Source organism: Aotus nancymaae, unplaced genomic scaffold (genome assembly GCF_030222135.1).
Source record: "Aotus nancymaae isolate 86718 unplaced genomic scaffold, 86718_ANA_hifiasm-v0.15.2.pri h1tg000036l, whole genome shotgun sequence".
In the NCBI taxonomy this organism is placed as follows: domain Eukaryota; kingdom Metazoa; phylum Chordata; class Mammalia; order Primates; family Aotidae; genus Aotus; species Aotus nancymaae.
In genome coordinates this window covers 16637794-16664723 of record NW_026988450.1, presented here as the reverse complement: position 1 = coordinate 16664723, position 26930 = coordinate 16637794, and the positions used below count along the sequence as shown (strand labels likewise).

Sequence of the window (26930 nt, the reverse complement as noted above, 5' to 3'; positions counted from 1 at the left end):
TTTTTTTTTTTTTTTTTTGTATTTTTAGTAGAACGGGGTTTCACCACGTTGGTGAGCCTGGTCTCGAACTCCTGACCTCAGGCGATCCACCTGCCTTGGCTTCCCAAAGTGCTGGGATTACAGGCATGAGCCACTGTGCCCGGCAACCTTATAAAGTTTTTTAAAGGATTTCATCTCAATGTTAAGTACTTAATTCCAAGAGGAGGGAATCTTTCCCACCACCTCCCCCTGACCAAATTCCAAACAAACCTACCTGGAAAATATCACTGGCACATTTCCTACACAGGTTGTGCTGACAAGGGAGAATGACCACAGGTTTCGTGAACATCTCTAAGCAGATGGGACAGATGAGTTGCTTCTCCAAGTTATCCATGGTCTGCTGCTCTTTGGAAAAAGACTTGTAATTCAGAGATGCGCTCATCTCCTTGCCGTCCCCAAGTGCGCTGCCAGGGAAGGGTGCTGCGAGTGGCTCCGGCAAGTGTTTCCTGGATATTATTCCAAGGATTGTGTGATCAAGTGTCCTTTACGTTTCTCTCGGTGGAGGACATTGTTTCAGGCCCTGGTTTGGAGTGGGTGCCAGAGCTGTTTTTAGCAGCCTGCGGTCACGTGACAGTGGGCTGACTTGTCCATATAAGCCAGTGACAGCAGGATGGATCCTGACAGGTGATGGAGAGCAGGAGTCAACATTCTTACCCCAGGGAGTGAAGAGAGTGGGTGGGAAGGAGGATTACAATCCCCATTTAGATGGGGGTTGTGAGGAGAAGGAGGTCGAAGCTGACAGTTGTCAACAACAAATGCAAATGTGCATGCCTAGCCACTGAGCCATGCCCTCTGCGAACGCTCACTGAGAACTTGGTGACGACTTCTCCAGGAAGGGGCAGAACACAGCCCAAGAGTCTGACTGTGTAACAAACACCAGCCCTGTCTTGAGAGTGTAGGAACTGAGTCGAAAGTAGCCTGATAGCACCTTCTTAGGTGAAAACAAGCAAAACATGTCTTGAGAATTGCTATTCTGGCTTCATAAGGGCAATCTTCAAAAACACTCTCTTAATGTTAAGTATTTCATCTTTGCCAGCTGGGGTTGTGGTCTTTGAAAAATTCCAATTTAAAAGCTAAATTGAAATCCTTTCACCGTAAAGGTATCCATCAAATAAATATATACACGCATAAAAATTGAAAACCAGTGGATGGTCTGATTATTTGAGAAAGAAGTTATATAATAAAACGACTCTAGTATGCTATTTTCTCTTCCACATTGCTTTCGTCTTCCTTGGACCTCTTTCGTCCTATACTGCCCCATCCCCCTACACACACCCAAAAACACAAAGAAAATTTGACAATCTTTTACTGATTATTTAAATTCTTAAATTATGTAATAGTTTGCAACAATAATCAGTAATGAGGTAGCAACTGACAGGGGCCTGGGGGTGGCAGATTTTATTATTTATTATTTATATTATTTCATTTTGCTATCCTCGGGGGACAGATACCAGTGCCATTGACAACTGAAGTATAAATGGAGTCCTGCTTCCACACCTGCATTTCATCTGCCTCTGAAATGCTCATACTCCCATGCATTTCCCCTTCCTCCAAGGCGACTTTTTAAACCATAGTTTCCCTGGTCATTTCTGATATTCTTGGTGTGCTCTTGAGTCATAAACATTGGGACATTCACCAGGATTTTGTGAAGCAACGGTTTAACCAATATATATTGTATTAAATATTGTTTAAATCAGATCAAAAATGAAAAAGAATGTCTGTTTATCTGTGATGATTTTTTTGGCTTTCTTTCTCCTTAATTTTAAAAACTCTGGACAATGAACCGATTTTGTTAACGTATCCCTAGTGTGAACTTAATTACCAGTAAAGTGTAGGTCAGTGTGACTGGTTATGTGTGGTCTTAATGCTGTATGCATGGAGAGCTTATTGAGAATCTAATAAACTCATTAACTAATAATAAGTTATATGTATTCATAAACATATCAGGGATCTTTGGAGAATTATCTTACTCCTTTCAATATTTATTTAGCAACTACAATGAGGACGGGAACTGGTAAAATTTTTTTACTGAGTTACTTCAGTTCACCCAGCCTAGGCAGTTAATTGTGTTTATCAATTCATGGGCTATGGAGGGAAGATCTGAGCACAATATGTGAGATATTTTCTAGGAAAGATTAAATTTCTACTGCAAGAGAATTTGCAATCTAAGGAAAAGCACTTAAACTCATCATGCACAGTGTAGCAGAGTCTTTTCTTGTAGAAGGATTTCATTCCTTCAGAAAACATTCATCGGATATGTGTAGTGTCTCTCCATTGTGTGAGGCTCTGGGGATTGAAAGATGAACAAGACACAGGTCATGGTCCTCAAGGAGCTCAGTCTAAGAGTGGAGACGAGACACGCACACACAGAACATAGTATACAATAAAATGTGATAAAGAGTGCGAACCAAAAAGTATTTGAGACAGGTCTCAATCAATTGAGAAAGTTTGTTTTGTCAAGGTTAAGGGTATGTGCCAGGAGGAAAGTCTTTTAAGTTGTAAATAGATAAGAGACAAATGGTTGCATTCTTTTGTGTCTTTGATCAGTCATCCACCAAATACATAATTTATATGTGGGGGCTGGGCAGTGGGTAGAGGAATAATAGTCATTTATGTCTTCCTTTAGCTCAGTGAGTCTGCATTTTTACATCAGAGGAAGCAATCAGATATGCATTTGTCTCAGGTGAGCAGAGAGATGACTTACTTAGAGTTCTGTCCTTTGTCCCATGCCTGTGAAGATAAGCTGTCAGGATAAAATTCAATAAAACTGTTTCAGGGTAAAGATATTGGGGCCCATAAGGAATTTCCCAGTGTGCAAATTGTTAGGAAGGTATGTAGCTCTTTAATCATTGTAGCTATCTTATTTAGGAATAATGTGGGAGGCAGGTTTGCCTGACGCAGTTCCCACCTTGACTTTTCCCTTTGGCTTAATGATTTTGGGGTCCCAAGATTTATTTTCCTTTCACAACAGCTACAGCATTTCAGGATTGGAAGAATCAGAAGGGCTTCATGGGTAGGGGTAGTGTTTGAACTGCTGCACCGAGGATCTCAGAGGGATAGATGTGTAGTTAGGTGAGGCATGGCTGGGGCTTTCCAAGGGAAGGCACAGAAGCAGCAACTTGGGCATGCACAGGTGTGCAGGGGATCTCGGGGCCACTGTGGCTTGAGCTGGAGTGCGGGCATGCTGCTCAAGCATTGGCTGGTCATGATACTGTGCTAAAGAGTTTTTAACACTTAATAAATTAAGCAGCAGGAAGTCGTTAAAAGTTTCTCACTGAGACACTTCCATGAGAGCAGTGGCTAGTTAGATTGATCTTGCAGTGATGATTGGGTTAGATTAGCATGAAGGTGGCTAGCTAAAGACCAGATCAGAGGCTGTTGCCAATAGTCCAGGTGAGAGGTCATGAAGCCCTGGCACAGGTGATGGCAGTTGGGAAGGAAGGAGGAAATGATCCCTGGGGCTGTTATGAAAGTAGAATCCACAGAGATGACTCAGATGCCTGAGCCTAAGTGACCGATGATACAGTGAGAGGCTGCACAGTGAGTCAGAGACAGGCAGACTTTCTCTCAGCTTCTACATCTACCTCTTTTCGGTGGTCTTGGAAAGTGACCTCACCTAGTAGGATTTCAGTTCTGTCATCTATAAGTGAGTGGGGTCCATAACCTAACTTAGCAGTATTTGTAGGAAAAAACAACTCTGAAACAGTATTTTTTTTTAAGAGACAGAGGGTCACTCTGTTGCCCAAACTGGCGTGCAGTGGCACAATCATAGCTCACTGAAACCTCAAACTCCTGGGCTCAAGCAATCCTCCCACCTCAGGCTCCTGAGTAGCTGGGACTACAGGTGTGCACCAACATGCCAGGCTAATTTTTTGATTTTTTTTTTTTTTTTCAGAGACAAGGGTCTTGCTATGTTGCTCAGGCTGGTCTTAAACTCCTGGCTTCCAACCATCCTCCTGCCTTGGCCTCCCAAAGCTCTGGATTACAGAGCTGAACTCTATCTTCCTCTCTCTTTTTTTTCTCTCTGTTCTTTCTTGCTCTCTGTGTTTTACTTTTTCTTAGAACTGTCACTGGAGGCTATGCAGGAAACCAGCATGAATCCCACAGGACTAAGAGTCCAGTTGACAAACGTCAATGAAAAAGAGTAAAACTCTGTAAAATATTGGAAAAGATTTACTCTGAGACAAATATGAGGACCTTAACCTGAGACAGCCCCAGGAGGTCCTGAGAACAGATGCCCAAGGTGGTTAGGCTACAGGTTAGTTTTATAAGTTTCAGGGAGACATAAGACACCCTTCCCTCCTTTAACAGTGGTCCAGTCTCCCAGATATGTCTGGGTAAATGAGATGGGTCCCTAGGAACCTGAGTATGCACCCAATAGTGGATGTGACACTGAAGGGTAACAACAGAAAGAGAAGGCTTTTGACCTCTTCCAACCTGTAGCAGCCAGGCCAAATGGAACCAGGCTTTTTCAGGGGCCAGGAACCAGGAATGAGATGTAGATCTGCAATGGAACTCTGACATGACTTACCTGAAGTTAGGCCAAATTTCACAAGTAAAGGGCTCGGTCTTTACTCACTTCAGACACGAGCAGCAAACTCTGGGGTTCCCAGGTCATGCACTTCTGAGCAACTGGCTACAAATTTGGGGGTTCCCCACAACCTCCTTAGTTTGGTAGAATGACTCACAGAACTCAGGAAAACATTATATTTATAATTATTGTTTTATTAGAGCAAAAAGGAATACAAATTAAGACTGGCCAAAAAAAGAAGTGCATAGGGCAAGGTTGCAGGGTATCCCAAATGTGGATATCGATGCCATCTCCCAGTGGAGTCAGGATGCATCACCCCCCTGGCACATGAATGTGTAACAGAGTACTGTTAACCAGGGAAGCTCACCTGAGCCTCTGTGTCCAGAGTTCTTATGGGGGTTTCATTATGTAGGCATGATTGATGGAATCACTAGCCATGTGACTGCTCTCAATCTTCAGCTTCTCCTTGCCTCCCTGGAGGTTGGACTGACATCACTTGGCTCATAGCCCCAAGATTCTCATCTCATGGTTGGTCTTTCTGACATGGCCAGTCCCCATCCTCAGTGGTCTCATTAGCATAAACTATCAGGGCCCACGATGAATAACAAAGGCATGTCTGTCACTTGGGAAATTCTAAGGATTTAGAGGCTCCCATTCAGGGACTTGGGACAAAGGCCAGCTAAGCTCTTTATTACACAATAAGAGCTCAGTGTGTTATTCATCTAAGGAAGGGAGAAAAAAGGAAGCTAAAATTATTTTCACTACTATATCACCACAACAAATATGATAAATATGTACTGAGTACCCATCACTTCATATCATAGCTCCTTGTCTCAGGTATTATTATCTCCACTGAGTCAATTGTGGCTGAGCAAGTTGAGTAGTTTCCCTGAGTCATGTGGCTGCTGAGTTGTGATGCAGACTGAGAGACACATCTTTTGAATACAGAGCCCATGACTTCACCCACTAAGCTGTACCACATCCATGCTTTAGAGGGGCATTGTCCATAAGAATTTCTGCTGATGATGGGAATGTTCTATATCTGTGGTGTCCAACCTCTAGCCACATGTGGTTCTTGAGTACTTGGAATGTGCATAGTGCAGCTGTGAAACTAAATTTTGAACTGTATTAAATTAATATTTAAATGTCCACATGTGGATAGTGGTTATATACTGGACAACCAGCCCTAGACCATGAGATACAAAAAAATATTGGGGGCAAATCCAAATGCATATGAAGAATTCACCAACAAGAACTGGGTCACCATCTTTTGGTGATTTTGTACTCTCTGGCTAGAGTGATGTGAATCCCCACTGGCTCCAGAATGGTCAGAAGAGCAGCACCAATTCTTCATTCTAACTGTCAAAATAGATCAGAGCATTCTGAGAACAGGAGACATTAGAAAATCCCAAGGAATCCCGAAGATTCCAGAACATCCTCGGCATTTCATTTACCCATGTTCTCTTTTGTCTCTTTGGTGCAGGCAATTGCAAGTCCAGGTACTTGAAAATAATCCAGGCTTAGTTTAAGGAGCCATTTGTTTATCAAACAGAACAGGGAACTTATGGTTAGATGGAGAGCAGAGCTAAAAGGAAATAAAAAACAGATATAGTTTGAAGCAAAACAGTGAGACAGAGAGAGTGCAGTCCAGGTGAAAGAGAAAACAAGAGGAGTCAGAAAACTGCTCTTGCTCCTGGCTCAGCCTCTAAGGTAGAAAGGAAGAAGAATTCTTACTTTCTTTTGTCCACTGGAAGTGAGAAAGGGGGTGGCTGACTGAAGAATTAAAACAGGGAAAGAACATCTGATGATGTGGATGTGGAGGCAGAGAGTTGGTGATTGCTGAAGAAGGGAGTTTGGTTGGGCTGGAGCACTAGGGCACCAGTGGAACAAGACTATCAGGTCAACTCCAGTACCAATTAAATCTGAAAATTATTTTAATCCCATGCCAAAACAAAGGCCAACACTTAATCTTGTGCAGACCAGGTCCTCTTAAACTAAGCCAGTGAGGTTGTTAATTATTTCCTGCAATATTCATGCATGCATGCATCTACCCGTCCATCCATCCATCCACTCCTTTTTTAGTGAGAACACCACTCCTGACCAGTGGAGAGAGGGCCATACTTCATTTGGGATTTCGATGAGCTGATGTTCAAGCACCAGGTTCTGTTACCGGTCTTGCCAGATATAACCCACCTGATGACAGAAGACATAATATTATTTCCTTTGGTATTCTAGAGCTCAGGATGGGCCCAGATAAAGCACTTTCTAACCATTATTTGGCTTAGAAATTTTCTTCCATATAACAACTTCAAAAGTTATTCTAAAAAATTTAACCTAAAACTCTTTCCATACAAAGATTCTTGCCATCCCCTTGCACTGAGGACTTGACTCATGACATCTACAAAATACTTAATGTTTTCCCTCTGCCTGTGTCATCAGTCTTTTCTATTTAGCAGTCTACCTGTCAATAGGTAGCTTGGATATGTGATTTTTAAATTTTTAATGAAAAGAAACATCTTATAAAATCTAAAATTAAAGAGAAATGAACTTGAAAAGCACTTAGCAGCAAACACTGTGGCATTCCTTTCGTTAGTTGGTTTGCAAACTTCTGCTTGAAATCTTTTGTTCATTTCATAATTACTCCTTCAAATCTGTTGTTTATAAATTTCACTTTGTCATAAAGATCTCTGAGGAAATGGTAGAAAATGAACATATTTTGCTTTCCTCGGAACACTTCTTGAAAATAAGAAATACTCATTATACACGTGCCAGAAATAAACAGCAACAGTTGCAACAAGTAGCAAATACTTTAGCCCAAGGTCTTCCCAATGGTCCATGTCTGAACCCCACACCTTGGCTCTACTTTCACCCCCGATATCCACTTCCCACTTCCCCTCCACCCCAGCCTCCCAACTGATTTCTCTAATTCACTCTTGCCCTTCTGCAATCCACTTCTTACAAGTCACCCCTTATTTAAATCCCATTAATGACCACATCACCTCTAGGATAAAGATATTAATCCTCTAAAGAAAATGTGGCACATATACACTGTGGAATACTATGTAGCCATAAAAAAGGATGAGTTCATGTCCTTTGCAGGGACATGGATAAAGCTGGAAACCATCATTCTCAGCAAACTAACACAAGAACAGAAAACCAAATGCCGCATGTTCTCACTCATGACTGGGTGTTGAACAACGAGAACAAATGGACACAGGGAGGGGAACATCACACACAGAGGCCTGTCGGGGGGTGAGGGGCTAGGGAAGGGATATCATTAGGAGAAATAACTAATGTAGATGACGGGGTGATGGATGCAGCAAACCACCATGGCACATATATATCTCTATAACAAACCTGCACGTTCTGCACATGTACCGTAGAACTTAAAGTCTGTATGTGTGTGTGTGTGTGTGTGTGTGTGTGTGTGTATACATTAATCCTCACTATGGTCCCAAGACCTGAAGTGATCTGGCCCTTGCCTATCTCTCTGACTTGCACCATCCAAAGAAATAAGATGTATGTGACAAACATGAACCATATACATGATTTTAAATTGTGTAGTAGGCACATTTAAAACACCTAAAAACTAATTTAAAAAAAAATATTATATTTTACTTAACCCCAGAACATCTAAAATATTATCATTTCAACATGTAACCAATATTTTTTAAAGTGAGATGTGCACACACAGACAGTTTTCCCTCTTCCTTTCCTATATGGAGGTCTTTTGCTTCATTCCCTTTGCTTTATTGCCCTGGCGAGAGCTGAAAACTCAGAATGAACACCGTTGCCTTGGTCTTAATCTTAGGAGGCAAGCACTGTTCTTTAATATTAAGTATAATGTAAGCTGCATGTGTCTCACTGATGTCCTTTATCAGGTTGAATAAGTTCCCTTCCCTTCCAATTTGCTGACAATTTTAAAGAGCAGGAATGGATGCTGAATTTGGTCAAATGCTTTTTCTGCATCTGCTGAGATGATCACATGATTTTTTTTCTTTAATCTGTTTAATGTTATGAATTTGAATGTGGAGCCAGTCTTGTATTCTGAGATAAATCTCACTTAGTCATGATATATTTTCCTTTTTATATGTTGTTGGATTTACTTGGCTACAATTTTGTTGAGAATTTTTGCATCTATATTCATAAGCTATATTGGTCTGTAGTTTTCTTTTTCTGCAATGTCTTTGCCTGATTTTGGTATCAGAGACTTCATAGAATGAGTTGGAAAGTACTCCCTTTTCATCAATTTTTTTTGGAAAAATGTGTGTATTTTTTTCTTTCTTAACTGTTTGGTAGAATTCACAACTGAAGCCATCTGGGCCTGGTGTTCTCTTTATGAGAGAAATAAGTTACAACATGTAAAGTTCCTAGAGCTGTGATTGGCTTGTAGGAAGTGCTGGGTAGATGTGAGCTGTTAATTTTTTTAAAGTCATCCATATTTCCAATTTTAAAGCAATGTTTATTTCAGAAAACTTAGAAAATAGTTTAAAATCTTAAGGAAAAAAATACCACAGTAATCATATTACCAAAGATCACTACTGTTAACATTTTAATGCATGTTTCCAGTCTTTTTATTTATTTATTCTGAGACAGGGTCTCCCTTTGTCGCCCAACCTGGAGTGCAGTGGTGCAATCACCTCTCACTGCAGCCTCGACCTCCCAAGTTCAAGAGATCCTCCCACCTCACCCTCCTGAGCAGCTGGGATCACAGGGGCATGCCACCACACACAGGTGATTTTCGTATTTTTTGTAGAGACAAGGTTTCACCATTTGCCCAGGCTGGTCTCAAACTCCTGAGTTCAAGGGATCTATCTGCCTTGGCCTCTCAAAGTGCTGGGATTACAGGCATGAGCCACCATGCCGGCCTGTTTCTAGTCTTTTCTATAAATAACTTGTGCTTATTTATATTGCTTATTGTTTATATTGCTCTATATCTGCTTTATTTGCTTAGCATTTGATTGTTAACATTTCCCATGTCAATACAAGTTCTTAACAAACACAATTTCGAGGGCTATATATATATTTCATTACACGGCCGCACCATAATATATCTAACCATCATATCGTGTTTTTAGAATTGTTCTTCCTACTTTCCTTACACAGTAGATCCAAGCACCTCTTTCCAAGCACTTCCATATATATTTATGTAAATGTATATACAAACCCTTAGAATAATTCCCCCAGGCCTTCCCTGTATGATGCTATGCTTGCCAGGTCTCTAGGTGCTGAAATGTGTCCAAATCTCTGCAGTTTGCCAGGGAAATGACACTTTATGTTTATGTTTCTTCCTTCCTTGCACACTGATGACAGCTAATGCTTATTGCATGGTTACTATGTGCCAGGCACTGTACTAAGGCCTTTACATGTTATGCCTTAATTAAAAGTAGGCATTATTATTATGTCCCCGTTTGAAGAACAAAGACAATGAAGCATCGAAATGTCAAGCAACCTGCCTGATCATGCAGCTAGAAGTAGCAAAGCCAAGAAAGGCCATCGGGTTTCACAGCCTGCCTGACAAACCGCTATGCAGTACTGCTATCTGATTTGTACCTTTGAGCTTTGTATGTGAATTCCATTCCCAGCTTTGGGTTGCTGACTCTGAGATGTTGCTTGAGTTCTGGCCCAGGTCACCTCCCCCAAACATGTGTCCTCCACTGGGTTTTGGGTGCATTCCTTCCTATTCCTTTGACTTATTACTTACTTCTTGCTCTTTCAGCCACTTAAAGTTTCACTGCCAGTTCCTCCCCTCAGCCAGCTAGAAAACCCAATCCCAAACTAGAAACTGCGACATGTCATCTGATAAAGGCATTCTTTTTCTTACTTTGTAAATATGTTTTTATGAACATCATGTTATATTTCAAGTGATTTACAATACATTCAATTAAAAAACAAAAACAATAAAACGAGGTAAAAATGGAGACCACCCTAGAAAATGAAAGACAGTAATAAACCACAGTGTGTTGTATACACTGGTAACAAAAGCATACAAGTAACCTAGGACCCTAAAGAAATGTCATGTATTTATTACAGTCCTCACAAAAGACGATACTGTATTTCGGCCTTTGTGTGGAAGATTTGTGTTTTGTCTTGTGAGAACTGTGGGGTGGCTTCAACAGCTTTTTTTTTTTTTTCTAGAAAATAAGGGTAGAGAGATTTTATTTCCAGAAAAGTGTTTGTGTTCTGTTCAACCTCTGAATCTTTCAGTGAGTGTGCAGATGTGTGTTAGGGTTTTATTCGTTTCGTTTTTGTCTCGTCCTTGCTTAACAAAATTACTCTCAAGGGCTGCCCTAGATAGAACTTTTATCCAATTAATACTCTCTCAGCGCTAGTTTCTAGTTAACGCTCCACAGTTACTTCCCAGGAGGACAATGACGTTAGAACCTCCTCCGAAAGCAGCCCCTGTGTCCAGGGACTTTATCCACTCACCTCTCCAGGGCCACCTTTTGCCTCATCCTATCCACCTCAGATCTGCCTAGAGCCAGGCAGCCTGCCATGCGGACTTGAGATGAAGCCGAACAGTTCCTGCTTCCTCGGCTGAGCAAACCGTTCAAAGTAATCAGCGTCCGTTTCCAAGTTCTCTGTTTCTTGTTTTGTTTTCCCTGTGGGTCTCCCCGAACTATGGGCAGCTTAGCCTCAGGTGAGTCCCTGGAAATGCAGACACCTTATTACAAATCATAAAGATTCTGAGTGACGGCAATCTGTCGCCATTTTTGAAGCAAAAATAACCAGTTTCGTGAATTTCCCCAATTAAATGGGTCTAGAAATTTAGAGCTAGAAGGATAAACTGCTAGTTCCCACCACTCCTTGTGTGGGAAGTTTTAGAGAGGTAACGTGGAGCTCACCCTTCCCTTCATTTGCCTTTCGTCTGACTTTCCAGCTCTAGTTTGAACTTAGAGAATCGAAAGAAAAACCGTACAGGACAGGGAAGAAAACTGGAGGATGCGGGCATCGATCCCGCTACCTCTCGCATGCTAAGCGAGCGCTCTACCATTTGAGCTAATCCCCCACCGCTGGGCACGGCTGGTTATCTGTTCCTCTAGAGAAGGGTCAGAGCATTGAGCGCTGAAGACAGACTTCTTTGGTCCAAAGCAACAAAATAAAGGTATCTCTCCTTCGAGCCGGAATCGAACCAGCGACCTAAGGATGGCTACGGGTGTGGGCCTACAGTCCTCCGCTCTACCAGCTGAGCTATCGAAGGGAGCGGACGAAACGCCTTGGGGGCCGCCTTCTCTCATAATATTGTGTCATTTTTAGGCTTCATGTTTTTAGTATTGTGTTCTCTCTTCGATTCCTAGGTTCCGGGAGCACCAGATACCCCTTCCCGCGGACCTCCCACCTCCTCACTGCAGCCGGTGCGAGCCCTCGGATCGCAGAAGCTGCCCGGGGCTCTGAGGAGAAGGTCCCGCCTGGCCCCCTGGAGCCGGCGCTGCCTCCTGTATGACTCGGGGGCCCGGGCAATGACAAAGACGAACTAGGAACACACAGAAGCCGTGACCCGGCAGTCGCTCGGCCGAGCGCAGACCCACAGCTGCGTTGGGAACCTTCCCGAGCAGGTCCCCGAGCGGGGGAATCGCAAAAGAGAATTCCCGCGCAGGCTGGGAGGCCCAAAAGGGGGAGAAAGCGCTAGACTTTCCCACTGCTCGTTGAAATGCAATGTGTCATTGAAGGAACCCAAAGAAAGGGCCATAAGTCATCGGAAGCTGCAAAAAGCTACGCTTGTCTCCTTCGAGCCGGAATCGAACCAGCGACCTAAGGATGTCTTTTGCTGAGGAAGTAGCTACAGTCCTCCGCTCTACCAGCTGAGCTATCGAAGGGACGCGTAATGGCGCCTGCGTCCCTTGAGGTACAGCACAGAAAAACCTAAGAGCCCGTCCAGGCAGCCAGAGATTGCACTGAGCATGCGTAATCCGAGGAGCGCAGCGCCCCAGAACCGGCCTGTGTGGTTTACGCGTGCGCAGAAAGACAGCGCGCCCTGGCTCGCCTGCCTGCCTGACCTGGGAGAGGCAGTGAACCCGAGTGTCTGGGGCCGGCAGTGCCGAGACCCTGCGACTCCACTGTCGCCCCTTGTCGTACTTTACCAGTCTGCATTGTCCTTTAAAGTGGTTGCCGAGTGTGTTCTCAACACGCTGTAATCCAACCGCCAGTAGGAGGTTTTGCGTGGTGTACCAGTGGCGCAGTGGGTAACGAGTCTGATCGTGGATCAAAAGATTGCAGGTTTGGCTCCTGCCTTGCCTGGCTTGGCATTTTTGTCACCTGAGGTAAACCAGAAATCATTGTCTCCTCTGGCGTCCCCAAACTGCAGGCAGTTTGGATTTCTGCAGTGTCCATTGCCCTTTGAGCCCGGGAGGCCTTACCGGCGCTGCCAGTCCAACTCCCGCGGGGTGAAGGGAAGGCCCCTAGGGCTCTCCGGACGAGAACGCCCCCGGCCTGCAAGCCTGGTTAGGAAGACGCCACTGAAGCCCGCGGTTCTGTAGACAGAGCTAGTTCCACCGCAGTTGCTTTAAGACGTCAGTCACTAAGTTCTTGGATAAAGTCCCCTCACCAACTCCTGGCTTTGCAAAGAGAGAGGGAAGAAGATTAAGATGACCTGAAATGTCTTTTCGATCTGGTTGTTATTTTATGTTTAATTTTAACAGAGGTATTCGATTTCAGATAGGCCTATAATCCTGCTTCCTAGGCCTATTTTTGTAAGGTCATAGTCAGCTTTTATAAATTGTTAAAGGTTTGCTGCCATACTCCCACTCAGTTGTTAGCACAGCTTAAAAACCATCCAACGACCTGGGTTTTGCCCTTTAGGGGTCTTTTAACCAAGAAGGCATCATGTTGGTTTGGGCAAACTGAGTTTCTGTGTTGATGTTACTATAGTAATATTTGTGGAAGGGAGTTTGGGATTATTTCTTAAATCTCTCTATAAGATAACAATTCCCAAAAGTAAAAGCTTTAATAAAATGTAAAGTTAGGGAAGAGAAAATATGAAGTTAGAAAAAAGAAAAGGGCTGGATTTTAAGTGGGAAAGCGGCTTCCTTAAGGCTGCACAAACATGGGCAGATTATTTTTGTTTCTTAGTGAATGTTTTGCCATTTTTGCATGTAACAAGCTAACATATCTTTAAAGTTATACGCCATTTCTGAGAGTTTGAGAAAATGACCTCTGAGAGATGGGGGAGGTGAGTTGCACCCCTCTGGCTCAAGTTCATAGACAGAACCATGTAAATTAGGCTAAGAGAAAAGAGCCTTATTTTAGTCCTACCTTCTGCTTATTTTACAAGGGTGGCAAGCAGGACATTTATTAAATTATTATTATTTTTTAGAAACAGAGTCTTTGTTTGTTACCCAGGTTGGGGTTCAGTGGTGCATTCATAGCTCACTGCAGCTCGAACTTCTGAGCTCAAGTGATTTTCCTGCCTCAACCTCCTGGGATTACAGGCATGCGCCACCTCACCTGGCTCTGGCTTTGTTGTCCAGGCTGGTCTTGAACTCTTGGCTTCAAGTGATCCTCCCTCCTCGGCCTCCTAAAGTGCAGGGATTAAGACACAAGCTACCATACCTAGCCAAGGCCCCTTCCCCAACAACCAACCTTACTTGAGTAATAGGTTTCAGGGAGGCCAAACATGCATGATTTTTGGCTCTCTTACTTGTAAGCGACAGAAGTTCACAAGAGCTAGTATAAGCAAGACATTTATTATAATGATACCAGGGTGTCCCCAGGAAACCAAGGATGAAATGTAACTCGGCCTACTTAAAGTTTTCTCTCTCGGTGTTTCTCAGCTCCTCTCTAGTGCACACAGTTGGAAACATGGTGCTGTCCCCAACCCTAAAAGTTCTGGAGCTTTATTCTTCATAGTCTATCACACAGAGAGCTACTTCTCTTTCTCAGGCCTGACTGCAAAACTCTCCATTATTCTCAGCCTCACTTAGGTGCTCACCCACTGTGTCCAGGGATCAGGATTACATGTATGGCTGGGTGCATATGACTACACCCCCTCCTTCCCAGGAGTGATAAAAATACACAAAAAGAAAAAAAATCTATTGCAACATGGAAAACTACAGTAAGTATAATCAACAAACCTGAGATTTTAAATAATTTCTGGAAGGTGGAAATCAAATGAGATTATATGGACACATAATCCAAAATGGAGGGAAACACAACTCCAAATGCACATTCTGCAAGCTAGTGGAGACAAAACCATTCTCCCCATGGAGCTCACAAGAGACCGCAGACACAGAGGCAGCAGCACAGAGGTCAGCCGCTCACAACATTGTGCAGCTGTTGCTGAATTTGTTGCCAGGGAGAGCCCGCTGGAGAATGGCTTAAGCAGAGTAGATTTGCCAGACTAGAGTCTGTGAAGTGGTATAGGGCTAGGGAGCAGGGCAGACTAGAGCCTAGTAGAGATGGAGGGAACCGGAAGGCCACCCTACCCAACTCTCAGAGTGAGTTCGTCCTTGAGATGGCAGGCTGGGGGATCTTGAGCCAGCATGGCTATTCCCCACCCATGCACCACAAATGCAAAGCCTCATTGTCCCCAGGACACAGCCATTTTTACAGATATCAATGTATTCTTTCATGTTGTGTTTACCAGACATTTGAGAGAAAATAACAACTTCAAAAAGAAAGTCCATGACTGTAGAGCCTACTGTATATATTATTTATTATCTTCTTATTATCTGTTTGCCCTTCCAGAATGTGTGCTCCACCAAGATAGACATTTGTGTCTGCTTTGCTTACTGCTGTATCTTCAGCTCTAGAACAATGACTGTCATGTAGTACAAACTAAATAAATATTTGGTAAAAGAATAAATGTGAGCTGGGCACAGTGGCATACACATCTTATTTAATATTTGTATGTGCATGGCAGTCTTTATAAGAAAAACAAAGGCCGGGTGCGGTGGCTCAAGCCTGTAATCCCAGCACTTTGGGAGGCCGAGGCGGGTAGATCACGAGGTCAAGATATAGACCATCCTGGTCAACATGGTGAAACCCCGTCTCTACTAATACAACAAAAATTAGCTGGGCATGGTGGCACGTGCCTGTAATCCCAGCTACTCAGGAGGCTGAGGCAGGAGAATTGCCTGAACCCAGGAGGCGGAGGTTGCAATGAGCCGAGATCGCGCCATTGCACTCCAGCCTGAGTAACAAGAGTGAAACTCCGTCTCAAAAGAAAAACGAAGACCGAAAGACATTAGGTCCAAAAGCTTATGTACCTTTTTAAACAAAGAATGATAAATATTAGGGATGTGACAAGACAAAGGGGCTCGGACTGGGGATAGTAAACTGTGGGGTTTTGAGTGACTGGGGCATTGTCCAATGTCAAAGATCTTTTTAAAAGGTAATACCTTACTGGCACATAGTAAGTATAATATATGTTTCCTATTTTATCTTTGAAAGTTTTCTTAGCACTATCTAAACATCCTGGAAAATTATAGCAGGAAGTTTATGTATCAGAATTTTTAAAATCACAATTATTAGTACTAGCTACTCTAGAATGACTTTAAAAATTTTTTAAAAATCCAACTTTTCACTTGATTACTGTTGCAGTTAATGGTTAGTCAGAGAAGAGAAGGTGGCAAAGACACAGCTGCCATGGTCACAAAGATCTCCCAAGTAAGGAGGTGCTGGCGCGCGGGGGGGCCTCAGGGAGTGGGGGGGTAATAAATAGTTGGAGGGGAAGGAGTGGGAGTGAAGTAAGAGATATAGGAAGCCTTCAGATTTGCTCTTGAGGAAGTCACAGGGAATTAACAAGAGAGATTCCTTAGAGAATCTCCTTGAGTTGCAAAAGGCAATTGAACACAGAGGTAGGTAATAAGGGAAGTGACAGAATGAGTATATTCTCTTGAAAGTAAGAGAACTCTGGGAAAGAATTGGATGGGGAGTTGGGAGGAGAGTAGGATTCATTTTCAAGAACAAATGGAGTTGGAAACACAAGATCATCCTGGAGAGGCAATATAGTGCAGCTATTAATATCATGGCCTCAGGACCAGCCTGCTCTACTCCTTAGCTGGATGATCTTAGTTAAGTTACTTATCTTTCTGTGTTCTAGTTACTTAGTCTAAAAAATGGCAGATGATGATGGTGACAGTAGTTGTCTTACAGATTGTTGCATTAAATGAATCAATATAAAACTCTTAGGGCAGTGTCTGGTACTAAGCATGAAAACTATTGGTTATTAATCTTTTAGAAATTTTATTTTTATGAAATAAGTCATCTTCCTCAAATACAAATAAGTGTGCCTATGAACCTAAAGCCAACACTTTCAAATCCTCTATTTTGGGGGATGGGATGTGATGGTAAGAGGTAAAAGAGAGAGCTAAGAAATGCAGAAGATGAGCAAAGTGACTCGTTTTATTTTGTTAAAACTTTACCCTTTGACTCAGAATAATATGTATCTTTCAAGTTTTGGTAGCTAAAATCTAATTTTCTAGTATGTTACACATTGATTTTAAAAAAGAATTTCCATGGCAAATACAATAATTTGTTTTTTGAAATGAAGGCATTTTATTTAAAACTATTATGCTAAGAAGTTAATGTAGCTGGGTTTGGTGGCTCACACCTGTAATCCTAGCACTTTGGAATGCCAGGGCATGCAGAACACCTGAGGTCAGGAGTTCAAGATCAGCCTGGCTAACATGGTGAAACCCCGTCTCTAATAAAAATACAAAAATTAGTTGAGCATGGTGGCGTGCAGCTATAGTCCCAGCTACTCGGGAGGCTGAGGCAGGAGACTTGCTTGAACCCAGGAAGTGGAGGTTGCAGTGAGACTCTCTCAAAATAATAACAATAATAAATTAATCAATGTATAAACAGTTTTTTCTTCATTCTACATATTCTAGAAGACTTATTCTAAAAGAATTAAGATATATATGTGTGTTTTGGTAAAGAAAAATGCACATGTATGTTTTTTATCATGTTTTCATGTAAGACAGCAAAAAAATAAATGGATGATTCATGGAACTTTTTAAGAAGTCTCCCATTTTGGCAGCACAGTGCCCAGGATAGGTAGCGAGCCACTAACACAGGCTGTTCATTGGACTCTCTGTGACCAGTGCTGAGGCTCAGACTCAGCATTTTTCTTCTTGCCTTGACGTTTCCCTGCTAAGATGCTTGTGGGTTCAGAATGACTGCCAGTGCTTCTGGATAGCACTTCTGTTGACCCCCACAAGATACTTCAGCAGTTCCTCTTCTGATGAAGAATGGATTCTTGTTTCTCTGTAGCTGAAGGGGGCATTCTGCAGAATTCATTCCCTCATTCATAGGCATTCATGTGCTTGCATTTGTCACACATCACTGTAATCAGAAACTAGCCCTTTGTGAGGAACTGGCCAGAACCCCTCTAGCAATTTGATTCTATCATCTGATTCTGATTCTGATCCCTTCCCTGTTGTCATTTTAACCACTCCTGGACCAGCCTCCTGGGCGAACCCTAGGAGTGAAAACAAAAAATTCCATGTGAGAAAGGAAAATGAGGTCTGAGTGATAAAGAGAAGGAGAGGTTTGTGATTCGTGTTGTTTTTCAAAATAGACCTGACCTTTTGCTTAAAAAGATGACAGGAAGGAAATGGAATGGCTCAAATTATCCACAGATTGGGCTATTTATCCTATTGTTTCCTCCAAATGGAAAGTAGCATTTGTTTGTTGAGTACAGCGTTCCAAGCACTTGCTGGTTACTGGAGCTGTTAATACCGGGTGTCTCCATGGGTCTTGTTGGGTGACAGAGTTTACATGCATGAAGAGTCACAGTACATTTGTCTGTGTGTGTCAACATATACAAACTCATTTAAAACCACCTTATATTTATTACACATTTGACTTTTCAGATTTCTTTCACTTTTGTCATTTTATCTGGTCATCTAGCAACTTGAGAGGTGGTCAGGGCAGATATGAAAACAGAGCCATAGAGAGATTAGCCATGTTATTCTCATCTCACTTGGTCACAAGGCTAGTTAATGAAAGCTTAGATTAGAACCACGTTTCTAAACTTTCAAACCAAGTCTCTGTCTATTTGATTACATAGAAAAAAATTTCAGTAACTCAAGAGTTAAAGCAGAATTTTAATGACTTCAGAACTGTCAGAGCTATAACACTAATTCTCACAATATATATTTAGCAGCAATTGACTATAATTTGGTGGTGGGGGGAATAAGAAACAAGAAAAAAAGGCATTTTATACAATATTATATAAAAACATAACAAGATCTTGAAAATGCAATATTTTATAAAGAAGTAAGAAAGACCTAGAAAAACAAACACTTTTGCTGCCATAGTAGTTTAGAAATAGCACATGGTTTCTACCACTTAATAAATGTAAGAATCAAACAAGCAAATGCAGAGATGACCTCTGAGCTTAAATTGTGTAACATGCACAGAGCAGAGCAATTTCTGGTCAAGGTAATTAATTTTAACATAAATGACGTGATATGCATTTTGGTGCAAATTTAGGCTATAGAGTTTAGAGCTTTACCCCTTCTTGTGTTTTTTTTTCCCTTAGTCTGGCTAATCTGACCCAGTTATACAAAAATTATTTTATTAGAAAGTGATCAACATGCTGATGGGGGCTGCTTCAGGTTCAGGATGATTTTCTGGATAATTTACAACATTTAACCAGGTTGCAATTTTGTTTTGTTTTTAAGCCATTCTACAAATACACACAAAACCTGTCTCTTCATGGTTTTACTTACCAATTTTTAGTAAATGGCCATTTTTAATGTTCCAAAAACATACCTTAAAATAATGTGATTTGTTTTTTAAAAAATTAATCATTCCTTTCTGCCTCTTTAAACATTTCTATAACTTTATTGAATATTGACAGGAAAGAGGTTCCACACACAAAAACTGTAAGTTCTCATATATTTGAATGATGATGTTTGTGGTAGCTATGAATACTGTGTATAGTTAAATTGAAGAAAAGTAGCTTCTGTTCTGGAATATTACTTTGGTCAGTTAAGAATCAGGTCTGCCTCACATAAAGGGCAGGTTCATAGAGCCTGTATAATTCCACTGTCCTACATCAGGCAAGGAGCATAAAATAACTCATCAGGCCTTTATTCGCCCAAATTGAATGTGTTTCATAAGAAATTCTACTCAGAGAGAAAGTCTGCATACTGAGAAAATTATATAGCAAGCATGTTTTCCTAACCCAAAAATAAAATACCAAGATGGAAAAGTTCACAGCACTTTATGCCCCACATGCTCCCCCACGACCATCTGGAGACAAGACTGAACTGAGAGGAAGGACTATGGACTCTCTGTGGGCTCAGTATCAAGAGTCTGTGCAATAACTTCGAGATGCTTCTTTGATTAGCTGTGTTTTCTCATTTGCATTTGTAGGTTGGAGAAAAACTGGAAAGTCCATATCTAAAAAGAAGCAAAGCAAAGCAATAAACAGTCTCAGCATATTACAGTTCTTTTAATGAAGCAAGTGATAGGTATTTTTGTTGAAATCATGACTGGCAACTCAACTCAATTCATAAGATATCAATATACCTACCATTTTAAGGACTTCAAAGGGAGGAGGCACTGTCTTTACTTTTCATTCAAGTTTTGTCAGTAATGGAATTACAAAACCAAAACACCAAACCCAGCTTTCACCTGGAGGGCACTTGCTGAACCTGGTGAACTTGAACTTTAGTTTTCACCATCTTCTGGGGATAGAGACAGAACCATCACGTATAGTTGTGCACATTGGAAACTGAACATTATCAAAGGGCACCTTTTACATAGACTACATGTATAACTACAGGAAAGGTGTAGTTTATATGAAAGATGCACCCTGGAATTATGTAGTGTACAATTGCATGACTGGTCCTTGTTGGGACAGGAGTCAAAACTGAGAGTTTGCTTAGAGAAAGAGTCTAATAGAAATCTCCTTACATAAAGCTAGTGCCCAAAATGGTTATGCTTTCTCCAGAATCACTATATTTCTAAATCTACAAAGAGATTTGTTAGCCTTAAATTTGGGTGCTGAGTTGGGGAAGCTGCCCTAAAAATGTTTAATGGCAAGCCAATGAACACACAAGTTGACAGATCAAGTTTTCAATACCTCTGTGTTCTAAGAAACCTCAAGATGATAATTTAGTTTAAAGAGGTCCAGTGCAAGATGTGCTCTCAGGCACTTAGCAAAAGTCAATGACCTCACCTTCAACCTAGGCCTCAAAATATCACTATAAAATTGCAAGAAACATGAGCTCATACTAAAAACAAATAGAGTTAGAGAAATAGGTGTGTGTGTGTGTGTGTGTGTGTGTGTGTGTGTGTGTGTGTGAGAGAGAGAGAGAGAGAGAGATTACACATACAAACAATGCATATAATAAGATCAAATATAAACAGCAGAAGGCCAAATCTGATCCAGAAAAACTTCAAGAACTACATTTATTTATCAGACACAAAATACAAACGAATTACATTTTATAAGTAATTAAATAATAGATCTTAAAATTATTTAAAGAGAACTTCTAGAGATTAAAACATGGAAAAAACGTTCATGAATTGGTTTAACAGCTAAAGAAAGAATTAGCAAAGTAGAAAACAGATTAGAAGAGATTATCCAAAATTTAACAGAGACAAAGAATAAATATAAAAGAGCTTAAAGAACATGACGGATAGAATTATAAGGTCTAACATATCTAACATGACTTTCAGAAAGAAATTTATAAAAGGAGAGATAATATTTGAAGATTTTATAGCTGAGACTGTTGTAGAATTGATGAAAGGCACAAATCCATAGATCCAAGAACCAGCCAGGATAAATTGAAGAGAAACCCATGTTTAAAACACCTTATTCACATTGAAGAACAAAAGGTGAGGGTTTTAAAAGCAATCTTACTTCTCAACAGCAAATACGGAAGCTAAAACTATGGAGCTAAAAAAAAAATCTATGAAGCTAAAACGTATTGAAAGTATATCTCCAATATACTGAAAGAAGATATGAATCTATATTTGTTGACAAACCCTCTTAATAAGTTACATTTCTTTTTAAAAAGAGCGTGATATAAAGATATTTTCAGATAGTAAAAACAAAAGTTTCTACCTGCAGACTCAATTTAAAAGATATAATTCAGGCTGAAAGAGTTATCAAATGAAAGAATTGAGCTGTAAAAAGAAATAATTGAAGAAAAAGCAAATATATGAGTAAAACCAAATAATTACTGAATATAAAAAGCAATAATAAAAATTTGTGAGACTTAAAATTGAGAAAAATCTAGAATATGAAATAATGTATAAGTCAGAAAGAGGATGATTAGGGTTAAAGTGTTACAAAATTCTTGTATTGTTCAAGAGGAGGGTAAAGATAAGAATTGGCTTTAAATTTTCACATATTAAATACATTTGATAAATTTTCAGGGTAATTCCAAAAGAACAGGAAAAGGAATATAATTTCCAAATCAGAGGACAGAAGGAAATCAAATAAGAAAAGACACTTTGACAATTTAAAAGAAAAAAAAAAAGAGAAACAGAAAAAACATGTCAACTTAAAGCGATAAATACAATGATAAAAAATTAACAGAAAGTAGATATATGTATATATCTAATCATGTGCCCAGAAGTGTTCTTAGCACTTTATGTATATTAGCTCACTCAATAGTTATAATGATGCTATAAGGGAGGGTTATTATTATAACCATTTTACAGATGAGAAAACTGGGGCACAGACTGTGTAACTAGGCCAAGGTTACACAGGTAGTAAGTAATAGAGCTGATATTCAAACCAAGGCAGTATTTCTCAGAGATCTGTTCTCTTCAAGACTACTTCTATATTGTCTCTCACAAAAAGTAGCTTAATAGAAAGAGATCAAAGTACATTCTCTTGATGATAATAAATACCAATGGACATAATACTCTATTTAAAAGAAAAATATTGTCAGACTGAATTTTAAAAACCCAAGCTACCAAAAAAATTAAAGATAAAAGTAGAGAATAAAATGATGAAAACATAATTTACCACACAAACATTAATGGGAAGAAAGCTAGTGTAAGTATATTTTAACAGACAAAATAAAATATAAGGGAAAAGCATTTCTGGAGCTACAGGTAACTCCATAATAATCAAATGTTTAATTTACCAAGTAGCTATAAATATTCTAAACTTAAATACACTAATAACATAGCCTCAAAATCAAAATCATAAATCAAAAATCGAGAGAACTTTATAGAGAAATAGAAAAATTCATCATCACATTGAAAAATTTGACTGCTCTTTCAGCACCTTACTGATGAAATCAGCAAGGAAATCTTGAAGGATATGAAGAATTTGCAAAGGGCTATGTTATGGACTGAATTGTGTCTCCCCCAAAATTCATATATTGAAGTCCTAATTCTTAGTCCCTTACAATGTGATCATATTTGGAGATAGGGTTTTTAAAGAGGTAATTAAGTTAGAAGGAGGTCACTAGAGTGAGCCCTAATTTAATAGGACTGGTGTCCTTATAAGAAGAGATTTGGACACAGAGGAAATACCAGATGAAATCACAGGGAGATGAACAGCTACAAAACAAGAAGAGAGGTCTCAGAGGAAACCAACCCTGCAACTTTGATCTTTGACTTCTGACCTCCAGAACTGTGAGAGAATAAATTTCTGTTGTTTAAAACCCCAGTCTGTAGTACTTGTTATGGCTGCCTTGGCAAATTAATACATACAATAAATTAGCTTTATTCAATAGACATGTATGGAACAATGAACCTAACAAATGCAGAATGTGTTGTTTTGAAGCAATGTGGAAGATTTATAAAAATTGGCTAAGTTCCAGGCTGTACATCAAGTCCTAAGACATTTCAAAGTGTTGGTATCATAGTGTTGACATTTTCTGATCACAGAGTGTGTCAAATTAGAGACAAACAACAAAAAGTAACCTAGAAATCCCAAGATTAAAAATTAATATATATGCAGTCCTAGCTTATAGATCAAAGAAAAGATCATAATAGAAATAAAAAAATATTTAGAACTCAGAAGAGAACAAAATAACGTGTGTGTGTGTGTGTGTGTGTGTGTGAAGCTGAAGTATAACAGGAAAATTTCAAATTTATGGTCTTAAATTTTTAATATAAGAACAGAGGAAGGGCTGAAAATTAAGAAGTATATAAATTAAGAAGTTAGAAAATGAACAAAATAAACTGAGAAGAAAGAAAGAAAGAACTTAAGTGGAAACAATCAACAAAACCAAAAATTGTTCATTTGAGAAGACTGATAAGATTGCAAGACATCTGGTGAGAATGGTTTAAAAAGAAGAGAGAAAGCAGAAATGACCAATGTAAGGAATAAAAAACAGAATAATTATGCAGATACTATAGGTATGTAAAGGATAAGAGGAAATCTTGAAGAAGAAGAAACCACTTTTTCTGTAAATAAAAAAGGAAACCTAACTAGTCTATAAACATTAAATAAATTAAATTGATAGTTTAAAATTTGCAATTACCCACTAGCCCAGAAAGTTCTTCAAAATCCTGTAGAAAGAAACCCAATATTACACAAACTCTCCAATAGAAGTAAAAAACAAAGAAATACTTTGTAATTTATTTCAGGAGGCATAATCTTGATAGAAAATACAGTAAAGAAAGTTTGGGATAGGAAAATTATAGACCACTCTCACTCATTAACATTGTTACAAACATCTAAAACAAAATATTGACCATCTCATTTCATCAAAGAATAAAATAGTTAATACATGAAGACAACACTGAGTTTAATTATTTAAGGAGTGCAAGGTTGTTTTAATATTGGAAAACAAATTCCTGTAATTAATCACATTAACACATCAAAGAAGAAAAATCATGACCATCTCAACTGATGAAGAAAAATATTTGGGCTGTAATCCCAGCACTTTGGGAGGCTGAGGCAGGTGGATCACAAGGTCAGGAGTTTGAGACCAGTCTGGCCAATATAGTGAAACCCTGTCTCTACTAAAAATACAAAAAATTAGCCAGGTGTGGTGGTGTGCATCCATAATCCCAGCTACTCAGGAGTCTGAGACAGGAGAATCGCATGAACCCTGGAGACAGAGGTTGCAGTGAGCCGAGATCACGCCGTTGCACTCCAGTCTGGGTGACAATCCGAGACTCTGTCTCAAACAAACAAACAATCAAACAAGCAAAAAAAATTGATAAAATTTTACATCCATGATCAAATGAAGTTCTAACAAAATAGGAATAGAAGATAATTTTCTTAACCTGATCAAAAACCTACAGCAAACCTACTAATTATGATGTGTCCCTGAAAGTACCTTCTCTTCAACATTTTACTAGTAGTCTTGACAAACACAGAAAGGCAAGAAAAAATGGGTAAACATACTTGGTGTGGTTAAAAAAAAAAGAAAAAATGGTAAGAGATGAAAAGGAAGAATCAAAACTGTCACTAATCACAGATGATACAAACAGTTATGTAGAAATCCTATACAGGTAAATAATTAAAAATAGCAAGAGAGTTTAGTGAGTTTCTTGGATTCAAAAATCAGTGTTTTAAAAAAAGTACATTTCTATATGTCAAAAAACAAGTAGAAAAAATACATATATAATTGACTGATAAGAAAAATGGTAAAGTATTCAAGAATAAATGTAACTAAAGATATAGAAAATGCATCCTTAGTGAAAGCCAATAAATGGTGAAATATACCATGTCACATATTAAAAGACTCAAATTCTTAAAGGTGTCAATTTTACCTGTTGATCTGTAGATTCACTGCAATTCTAACCAAGATCCTAAAAAGTTTTGCTTAGGGAATTCTTGTTAAAGAACTTGACAAACCCCATTTTGAGATTTATATAAGAAAGCAAAATGCTAAGGATATATGGCTCTCCTGAAGTACAAGTGAGGAGGACTTGCTTAAACAGATAATAGGGATTGTTATAAATGGGCTTGGTATTGCATAAAATAAACAAATGGACTAAAACAGAAAGCTCAGAAACTGCTCCATATATCTATTGAAACTTAATGTATATCAAAACCGAAATTAGAAATCAGTGTGCTGGAACAATTTGCTTTCTATCTGGAAAAAGATGAAATTGGAGTCCCACATCATACCACATATAAAAATTAATTCCAGGTGATTAAACTCTTATATGTGAAAAGGCAAAACTATAAAACTTTGAAAATCTGTATAGGAGAACATCTTTGTATGTTTGAGGTAGTACAGGATTTTTTGATCAAAACACAAAAATCACTAAACATAAAGGCAAAGACTGGAAGTCTGTCTATATTAAAGTCATGAACTTTGTTTCATCAAAAGACGCCATAAAGAGTAAAACACTGGCTAGGCGCCCTGGCTCACGCCTGTAATCCTAGCACTTTGGGAGGCCAAGGAGGGTGGATTACCTGAGGTCAGGAGTTCAAGACCAGCCTGGCTAACATAGTGAAGCCCTGACTCTACTAAAAAAAAAAAAAGAAAAATTAGCCGGGCATGGTGGTGCACACCTGTAATCCCAGCTACTCGGGAGGCTGAGGAAGGAGAATTGCATGAATCTGGGAGGTGGAGGTTGCAGTGAGCCAAAATCCTGCCACCGTACTACAGCCTGTGCAATGGGAGCAAGACTCCATCTCAAAAACAAACAAACAAACAAAAAACACCAAGTCACAAACTGGAAGAATATGTTTTAAATAAACATAATCAATGAAGAATCAATACCCAGAATATTTTAAAAATCAGTAAGAAAAAGGCAGATGATATAATTTTAAAACCTGCAAAAGATCTGAATGGGCATTTCATAGAAGGGGAAATTTAAATGAACAATTAAAATATGAAAAGATGTTCAACCTTACCAGTGATTAAGGAGATGAAAACCAGAACCACAATGGCACACCATTTCCCATCTACCAGATTACCAGATTGTCACACCTTTACCATCAGGGGATGTCAAGCATAGGCAAGGGTATGGGGCAACAGGAACTCTTATTAACTGTTAGTGAAAATGTAAATTAGTGCAACAATTTTGCAGAACTGCTTGGTATTACGTAGTAAATTGTACAAGTGCATATCCTTTAACTAAGTAATTGCATCCTCTGTATATGCCTAGAAAAACTCCAGCATTCATGCACCAGAAAATATGTGCAACAACACTCATAACAGCACTATTTGTAATGGCAAAAAGTGGACTGTATTCAAATGTTTATTAGCGATAGAATGGATAAGTAAATTATGGGATGTTCTCTCAAAATATTATACAACAATGAATGAATGACAGCCACAATGTGAATGAATCTCGGAAGGATAACGTTGAATGGAGCACACATGGACATAAAATGGTAGTAACAGACACTTCGGGCTGCTAGAGTTGGGGAGGGGAGAAGGGGGCATGGGTTGAAAAACCACCTATTGGCTACTATGCTCACTACCTGGATGATGGGATCTGTACCCCATACCTCAGCATCACACAATAT

At 39.7% G+C, this 26930-nt stretch overlaps 2 protein-coding genes and 3 non-coding genes across 9 annotated transcripts in view; all 5 read right to left on the bottom strand.

Moving 5' to 3' along the window:
• Positions 1 to 561, bottom strand: part of TRIM55 (tripartite motif containing 55) — a 47808-nt gene extending 47247 nt beyond the window's left edge. For all 4 annotated transcript variants that reach the window (XM_064384242.1, XM_064384246.1, XM_064384245.1 and 1 more), the window contains exon 1: positions 254 to 561. In XM_064384242.1, the coding sequence (XP_064240312.1) occupies positions 254 to 421 (168 nt within the window). In that variant the 5' untranslated portion in view covers positions 422 to 561. The remainder of the gene's footprint in view (positions 1 to 253) is intronic.
• A 10945-nt stretch (positions 562 to 11506) lies between these two features.
• On the bottom strand, positions 11507 to 11579 carry TRNAA-AGC (transfer RNA alanine (anticodon AGC)). The gene has a single exon. It is a non-coding gene; the product is annotated as a tRNA-Ala (tRNA).
• Positions 11580 to 11682: 103 nt separating this feature from the next.
• TRNAY-GUA (transfer RNA tyrosine (anticodon GUA)) lies at positions 11683 to 11771 on the bottom strand. The gene is given in 2 exon segments: positions 11683 to 11718; positions 11735 to 11771. It is a non-coding gene; the product is annotated as a tRNA-Tyr (tRNA).
• Positions 11772 to 12294: 523 nt separating this feature from the next.
• On the bottom strand, positions 12295 to 12387 carry TRNAY-GUA (transfer RNA tyrosine (anticodon GUA)). Its single transcript has 2 exons — positions 12351 to 12387; positions 12295 to 12330 (listed from the first exon to the last, which is right to left on the bottom strand). It is a non-coding gene; the product is annotated as a tRNA-Tyr (tRNA).
• Positions 12388 to 18605: 6218 nt separating this feature from the next.
• Positions 18606 to 26930, bottom strand: part of DNAJC5B (DnaJ heat shock protein family (Hsp40) member C5 beta) — an 80297-nt gene continuing 71972 nt past the window's right edge. For both annotated transcript variants that reach the window (XM_021670248.2, XM_012463701.3), the window contains exon 6: positions 18606 to 19921. In XM_021670248.2, the coding sequence (XP_021525923.2) occupies positions 19827 to 19921 (95 nt within the window). In that variant the 3' untranslated portion in view covers positions 18606 to 19826. The remainder of the gene's footprint in view (positions 19922 to 26930) is intronic.